This window comes from Artemia franciscana, chromosome 19 (genome assembly GCF_032884065.1).
Source record: "Artemia franciscana chromosome 19, ASM3288406v1, whole genome shotgun sequence".
NCBI classification, from domain to species: Eukaryota; Metazoa; Arthropoda; class Branchiopoda; order Anostraca; family Artemiidae; genus Artemia; species Artemia franciscana.
Genome location: NC_088881.1, coordinates 9,071,398 through 9,080,126, shown reverse-complemented (window position 1 = coordinate 9,080,126; position 8,729 = coordinate 9,071,398). Strand labels below are relative to the sequence as shown.

Genomic DNA, 8,729 nt, shown 5'->3' with positions numbered 1-8,729 from the left:
ACAGTGAAAATAAGGATTAGCTGTTCAATTCTGCTGTACAGCAACAATGTTGAATATGATTTTTCCTACATTGGCAGAAGCAAATAAGGTTCTGTCAACGTTCCCGAGATAGGGGGATTAGAAAGCGATAATACAGATACAAAAGAAACAATGGTGAGAATTAGTATGAAGTTTTTATGAGCGTCGACCCAGAAAAATAGCCAGAAACCCCGTTAAGAAGCTTATTCACGACAAAAAACAGGCTAAAATGCCAAGAAAAAACAATTAAACTGTAAAAGTACCATTACAATTGAACGGTCAACATGGCTGTAAGATTTATAAGCCTCGCGCTGACCCAACAGACCTCAAAACCCACATGAACTATTTAACGAGAAAAAAAACGGATTTATTTCATGCAATTATAATTCTTATGTTTTTATTTTGTGGTTCCTTTTTGTAAATACTTATAATCTCCTTGTTTTTATACATATCATGATTTTTTGGATTTTTTTTTATTTTTTTTTTTCAGTCTTTCACTCGTCTTGTAAAATACGACTAACTTACCTTGTTGATGTCAATCTTATCTTATTTCTGTTAATAATAAAAAAAATATATATTTTTCAGTTTTGAGGAATAAAATGGCATTCTTGTAGCACACCTGCCACAAATGTACACCGTAGTCTACATATCTGAAGTCATCAGGTTCGAACTAAAAAAAAAAAAAAAAAAGGAGTGGAAACAAAAGACTGTAAAAAGACAAAAGAAGACCCATCAAATACGAAAACACGATAAAAACAATAAAAGAAAACATCAAAATAAATAAGTTAGTAATACAATATACAACTGAACCATAATCAAAACCAACATGGGATTAAAAAAGCCAAATAAGATCAGTAATTGGAAGGTTTTCTGAGAAAAACCAGATTAGGAAAAAGAAAGAGGTGTTTTTAGGTTTTAAATATTTATTTTCAAATAAAGGTTGTGTCACCTTGTTTTTTTAAGTGCAGCAAGAATATACGTGCGAGATAAAATTCAGGTCAATTTTATACAAAATTTCCTAAAAATTTCTTACATTATCTGAAAATATTTGCTAATAACCTGTGGTTACTTTTTAGCCAGAGCCCTCAACCTGAAAAGCCTTCCCCCTCCTTACTAAAATAAATTCTTTTCTCCAGCCTGAATCCATGTGTAACGACTGACCCCTAATTTCCTGATACAGTGGTGAATGTGAAAACGAAACTCAGTATAAATTTCTGTTTATTACTATTCGTCGCTGATTTCCGGAATATTCTTCTAAACATTCAGGAATTATCCTTTTTTGTTTCTTACAAAATACTCTAACTCCTTTTTATTTTTCCATTTTAGTTAGGTTTCACATTGTATTCACCCATTTATATTCCAAATATTCTTTTAATCTTAGCCGGCTTTTCCTATTTTAACAATTATTGTGGTGTTTTGGCTTTATTGGTTTATTACATGCTTTTCATATACTCTTAACTGATCTACAAAATCAGGGTTACCAATTGGGGAGAGGCAAGGAGGTAATCGTCCTCCAGACCCCCCCCCCCCTAGATAACATAACAAAAATATGCAACACTGATTATAAAACTTAGAAAGGTCTATGATAAATTTTATCTTTTTTACTGATTCCATTAGCTACTACACCAGCAATCCTTTAACCAGAGCCCTCGCCCTTGAACCTTCCCTTTCACCATTTTGAAGCCTCTCTAGAGGCTTCTAATGAAGAAATGGAGCCTTATGTTCCGGGGGGGGGATAAAAATGTGTTCAATCATTGACAACACTACAAACAAAACAGAAAAGGGTCAATGATAAATTTTACCTGCTTTTATGATTTCGTCAACCACTAGATCAGCAGCCCTTTTGTCAGAGCCTTCGCCCTTGAAGCTCCCTCCCAAGTCGTTCACTACAACAGCGGCCCCACGAGATGCAAACAGTAAAGCATATTCCTTTCCAAGACCTGTGAAAATGCTATTATTAATAAAGATCAATTACAAAGATAAGATGGCAGTATTCGATGTTTCAATTTTTGTTCTCTATTTAATTGTCAGATTGGGTTGAGGTTTTTTTTACACCAGCGCTAGTTCCCACATTTGTAAGTTACCAATATTCTTGGGTATAACTAGAATTCTACTGCGGTAAAATTTGCAACCAATCTGTTAATGAATACTTATCTTAGACCTAATATTAGGTACTTGAGACGGTGTAATGGTATGTTAATGCGTTATATGTTAAACGTTAATAGTGTTAATGCAGAGATGTCACTTCAACCACAGTGGGAGGACGTCACGGCTGCAGCTCAGCTCCGAGATGTCTGGGGAGGTTTCGTGGACGCCCTATGCGCCACCTCTGGCTCTGGAGGATCTAAGGTCTAAGGTAAGGAGTCAGTGTGGAAGTGACCATAAAGCAAGGTGACTTGGAATTTTTTTAGAGAGGAGAAGGTTAGCAAGCCCCCTCATGTGCGTAATAATTTCTTCTCGTTTTAAGTTTTAAGGTTGCTCCTTATTTTCACTTCAAAAAACTTACTTTTTTGTTTAATTTCTGATCGTTTTTAAATAACACTGGGAAATCTAGCGTGCCAAATTTCCATTGATTGTTAATGCGCAAGTCTAAGTCAGCAGAAAATTGATTAATCCATGTTCGATTTGAGTATTTCCTCGAGAAATTTTCTGAAATTTTTTGTTAAATAGATATGGTTGGGCGAGTTTTTAAGCAATATTTAGATTAGGAATACTAATAAAGATCAATAACATACACTAAAAAAATATTACACAAAAGTAAACAAAATAAATAAAACCACTAAGCAAAAGCAATATTTAAATTTCATTTCAATTTTATTTAAATTTCATTTCCATTGGGTCGGACCTCAGCATAAGGATTTATTTTTCTTGAACTTTCGATACAATTTCTTGAGCAACTTGCGCAAAAAAAGCCCAATTCAAACTCGAAACCTATATTTTTCAGCAAAAACTCACAGAAGCGATAATGAATTAGATAAAAAAAAAAATAAGCGTGTTCAGCTGAAAGTAAGGAGCAATATTAAAGCTTAAAACTAAAAAGAAATTATTACAAATATGAGGAGGTTCAACCCCTTGTCATCACCTCGTTCTTTACGCTAAAGTTAGAATTTTGTTCCGATTCTTTAAGAATGACCCCTGAATCACAAAGGCTGTTTAATTCGAATAAATACCTTTTTTGAAAGTACAAAAAAAAACTTTAGCGTAAAGAGAGAGGTGCTGACGAGGGGGCAAGCCCCCTCATATGCGTAATAATTTCTGCTTGTTTTAAGTTTTAATATAGCTCCTTACTTTCAGTTAAAAAACTTATTTTTTCATTTAATTTCTGGTCATTTTTTTTAATAATGCTGGGAAAACCGGCGCGCCCTTCATGAAAAATTCCCTTTCCCCACGAAAAATTACTTCATGAAAATATCCTCCCACGTAGCCCTCTGCCCCGAATCTGATCCGAATTTTTTGACCATTCTGTACAACATAACTATCTCAAAATTTTGATTGGGTGACTTTGGGAAAAAATGAGCGTGGGAGGGGGGCTTGTTGCCCTCCAATTTTTTGGTCATCTAAAAAGGCACTAGAAATTTTAATTTGCGTTCGAATGAGCCCTCTCGCGATATGCTAGAACCCCTGGGTCAATACCACCACACCTGGGGAAAAAAACAAATAAACATGCATCTGTGATCTTCTTCTGGCAAAAACTACAAAATTCCACATTTTGCAGACAGGAGCTTGAAACCTCTACAATAGGGTTTTCTAATACGCTGAATTTGATGGTGTGATTTTCATTAAGATTCTATGAAATTTCCGGAAATAAGGCAAATTTCCTCAGACTCGTAAATAACGGCACCTAACTCGTAGACTAAACTTGATGAAACTTATATATTTGAAATCAGCATAAAAATCTGATTCTTTTGATGTGTCTATTAGTATTAAAATTCTGTTTTCTAGAGTTTCACTTACTATTGAGCCGGGTCGATTCTTACTTACGGTTCGTTACCACGAACTGTTTGAAAACGTTATTCCTTTTACTGAGCAATCTCTTCAGAAACCCTTATTTTTCTTCTTTTTTTCATACACAAAGTTTATTCTCTACATCTCGTCTGTGTCTGGCTAACTCCCCTCCGGAAAAAAAATTATATTTATGTTCCAAAATAGAGGCAGAATATATGTTGTAGAACATCCTATACAATCTATTTTTTTTATCTTATGTGTTTTAGTTTTTTCAACATCTATAGTGGATGATACCAATTTACCTCTTGCAATTAAGAACGCGTTAATTAGGCAAGCATAAGAAGATTTTCTCACTTGAAACACCTTTAAGGCGAAATTTTTTTTTAATTTAATTTCAATAGTTTAAATTAAATCGTTTAGTTCCTGGGTCCGACTCCAATTCAGACCCAAGAAAATTTAGGATTGACAGCGCTCCTTATTTCAAATAAGCAAGCAAATTAACTTCTGTAACCTTTATTTCACCCCATTATAAAATACTCAACCACCAGCCCCCAAAAAACGAAAATAAATTACAAATATAAAAATAATGAAATACCACAGGATTTTTTGCACTATGAACTTTCCCAACTTTATGTACTATAACTTATTTCTTTTCCATGGTCTCTTTTTTTTCTTCATTATTGTATTTTGTCATACTTTCCCTTTGGCTGCTCAATCTTACATGTGGGGGAATTTCTCGAATGGTAATTGTCAGTGGGGAGGGAATTGTCGGGGAGAATAATCTATTTTTCTTATTCCTAAATTCACGGCGCCATGTATGATTAAATACCTGGATTGCCGCTAGCCTTTTATCTAGGTTTTTAGATGAGCTTTGAATCTTCTTTTAAAATATTCTAAAGAGAAAATTTGAGGATAACTTCCTCGGGAAGATCATTCCAGATCGAAGTTGCAACGGTGGATGAAGCTGTTCTTCAAGTACTATGTTCTCGGGTTGCCAGCCTTAAGATAATTGGACCAAGCTGTGTGCTTTCGTCTCTGTCTTGCTGGCTAAATTTGAGAATAACTTCCACGGGAAGATCATTCCAGATCGAAGTGCAACGGTGGATGAAGCTGTTCTTCAAGTACTATGCTCTCGGGTTGCCAGCCTTAAGATAATTGGACCAAGCTGTGTGCTTTCGTCTCTGTCTTGCTGGCTAAATTTGAGAATAACTTCCACGGGAAGATCATTCCAGATCGAAGTGCAACGGTGGATGAAGCTGTTCTTCAAGTACTATGCTCTCGGGTTGCCAGCCTTAAGATAATTGGACCAAGCTGTGTGCTTTCGTCTCTGTCTTGCTGGCTAAATTTGAGAATAACTTCCACGGGAAGATCATTCCAGATTGAAGTGCAACGGTGGATGAAGCTGTTCTTCAAGTACTATGCTCTCGGGTTGCCAGCCTTAAGATAATTGGACCAAGCTGTGTGCTTTCGTCTCTGTCTTGCTGGCTAAATTTGAGAATAACTTCCACGGGAAGATCATTCCAGATTGAAGTGCAACGGTGGATGAAGCTGTTCTTCAAGTACTATGCTCTCGGGTTGCCAGCCTTAAGATAATTGGACCAAGCTGTGTGCTTTCGTGTCTGTCTTGCTAGCTAAGCAATAGGAGGTACAATACGAAAAAGCTCAAGAAAATGAGGTAAATTTGTTTTGAGAATGAGGCAAGTGTTTACTTGCAGAAAACAGCCATCGACGGCACATCAAACTTTCAACTAACAGACTGGAGAGATTCGTGGGGAACAACTAAATCTGCCTCCCAATTTTATTAGCCTATTTATGTAACGAAAATCGAGCCGTAATTCCGTATATTACAGTTTAATGTACGAACTTCATTAATATAGATTTCCTGTATAAATGTAGAACCTGGTCTTGTTTCTCTGTGTCCTATCTAGGTCTAGTCCCTATCCAGGTCCTGTGTGGGACTTAGTTCTGAAAAACATACAGGCAGCTGAGCAGATAAAGACGTTTTGAATTAAGTTAAAGAGGTATTTGTTAGGTAGGGGTTTATAGTTGTTTTTTTTTTCCTTTTTTATTATTTTATTATTATAGAATGGTCTGATGGGAGATCGGACAATTTTTTTTCTGTGTTTTCTACTTTTTTTAGTTTATGATTCATTTGTTTACAATTTTTTGTATTCCAGCACCACACAACATGTCTTTCTGTTACTTTTTTGGGAGTCTATTAATTTAATTTATATTTATAGTAATTTAATTTATAACAGTAATTTGGGAGTCTAAAATAATAATTTAATTGATGTTTATTTTTGTTTGTAATAAATTTAGTTGAATTAAAAAGGATAGCCTGCCAGTAAATAAACTTATGTAATTGTCTAAGTGAAAGGAAAACAAGCAAGTTTTTATTTTTTAAATCAATAAATAGAACATTTGTTTGCTTTTTAGAACAAACAACACTACCTGACAGATAACCAACTGTATTTGAATTCCTCAGATTGTTCAAATAGTACTGATAAAAATGGTTATTTCACAAAAAGTAGTTTAACACAATAATATTTAATTTCAAAAATTAGGTAAATACTGAAAAGGGTTCTATAGTCTCAATTTAAGCAATATAGCATATCTAGATACAAGGATGGAGAAAGGGTCAAAGGATCTTTCAGAGAAATTGGAAAAATTTTCAAATTTCCGAGTTATTTTTAACTTACGAAGGAGTGATCGGATCTTAATGAAATTTAATATTTAGAAGGAACTCGTAACTCAGATCTTTTATTTTAAATCCTGACCGGGTCCAGTGTCATTGGGAGCAGTTGGGGGGGAGGACCGGAAATCTTGGAAAAGACTTAGAGAGGAGAGATCAGGATGAAACTCGGTGGGAAGAGTAAGCACAGTTCCAAAATACGTGACTGACATAACCGGACTGGATCCAAACTCTTTGGGGGAGTTGGTGAGGGGGGGGGGGGTAATCCAGAAAAATTAGAAAAAAATGAGGTATTTGTTACTTTCGAACGGGCGATCACATTTTAATGAAATTTCATATTTGGAAAAATCCTGTGCTTCAGAGCTGTCACTTTAAATCCCGGCCATATCCGATGACATTGGGGGAAGTTGGAGGGGGAAACCGGAAATCTTAGAAAACATGAAAATTGAGGTATTTTTATCTTAAGAATGAGTGATCGGATCTTAATGAAACTTGATACATAGAAATATCTTATGTTTCAGATGCTCCATTTTCAATTCGAACTGGATCCAGAGACATAGGAGGTTGGAGGGGGGAAACAGATATCTTGGAAACAGGAAATCTTGGAAAACACTTAGAGTGGAGAGATCGGGATGAAACTTTATGGGAATTTTAATTCAAAAATCAACGGAATTTTGAGTCAAAATGAAATAGCTGTGGGCATCAAGTCATGACCAGGAGAAAGCTTAGACATATGGTCCAACTGAGTAAGAAGCAAACCTGGCATTAATCCCCCCCTTAATAGGATTGTATTAAAATGATGTTAGTTCATTTGTTAATAGATATGTGTATCTGTTATCCTTCCATGCGTCATTACTATAGCAGTAGAACCAAGGTAGATAGTCATAGAGCTAAGATAGTGATAGAACCTATAGTTTCCCGAGTGTTTGGTTAATTTGGCGCAGGTAAAATGGCAGGAGTATGTGTGTCCCTCTTATTGGACTACTATTTGTTTGCCATCTTTTAGCAAGTCACGCCTACCTATGGTCTTAGACAGGTAAGGCAGGACGTACTCTCAAAGAATCTTCCTATACCTCCCATGTTAAACATTTGGAGTTTGCCTGACGTTCCTGAATTAGTGATTTTAACGGTGTTCATGTCAACAGAAATAAATAAAAATCTGGTGAATATTTTGATCTAATCAAATCTTGAAGCCGAAAATTATTTGAATTGTTGACAATTAAATAATTCCAAAATAATTATAAAACCTGTTTCGAGTTTGCATTCTAGATTGCTATACTTGACACTGTTGTTGTGGGGTAGTAAAAAAATTTCTATTCCACAATCAGAAACTTATTTCTATATACTTCCTGGCCAGCAGTCTCTTCAAATACTTTACATATTTGTGTTCCGAAGTCAAAAATTCCCCTCAAAAGACTAGATCCAGCTGTAATCGGAGCGTGTGAGAATGCATAAATTACACAAAGGGACTAACAACTCGGATTGTTCAGGAGCGATTCAGTCAAGTATTAAATGAAAAAAAATTTTTTTTAACTGAAAGTAAGGAGCGACATTAAAACTTAAAACGAACAGAAATTATTCCGTATAGTAAAGGGATTGTCCCTTCCTCAGCACCACACTCTTTACGCTAAAGTTTGACTCTTTGTCACAACTCTAATTTTTAAAACCATAAAAAAGCTTTAGCGTAAAGAGCGAGGTGTTGAGGAGGGGACAACCCCTTTACTGATAAAAATGGTTAATTCAGAAAAAAATGGTTTAACACAAGAATATTTAATTTCGAAAATACTGTAAATACTAAAAAGGGTTCTATAGTCTCAATTTAAGCAATATAGTATATCTAGATACAGGGATGGAGAAAGGGTCAAAGGATCTTTCAGAGAAATTTGAAAAAAATTTGAGCATGAAATGTGAAAGTTTGACATTTCAGATTTTTTCTAAATTCTGAATTTTTCGAGAATTCCCCATATTTTGTATAATTTGCCAATTTTTTCAGTGTTTTCTTTATAAAAAGAAATTACCATTTGGGCCAAAATTTTCAGTAAACGGCAGAAAATGGCAGTTCCCTATCCCTTTA

General features: G+C 35.1%; 1 protein-coding gene across 1 annotated transcript in view; it reads right to left on the bottom strand.

The window, feature by feature from the left end:
- LOC136039060 (peroxisomal multifunctional enzyme type 2-like) overlaps positions 1–7,792 on the bottom strand; it is a 55,772-nt gene extending 47,980 nt beyond the window's left edge. The window contains exons 1-2 of the mRNA XM_065722545.1: positions 7,708–7,792; positions 1,821–1,958 (exon numbers count right to left, since the gene is read on the bottom strand). Of these exons, the coding sequence (XP_065578617.1) occupies positions 1,821–1,958; positions 7,708–7,792 (223 nt within the window). The remainder of the gene's footprint in view (positions 1–1,820; positions 1,959–7,707) is intronic.
- Positions 7,793–8,729: the final 937 nt, after the last annotated feature.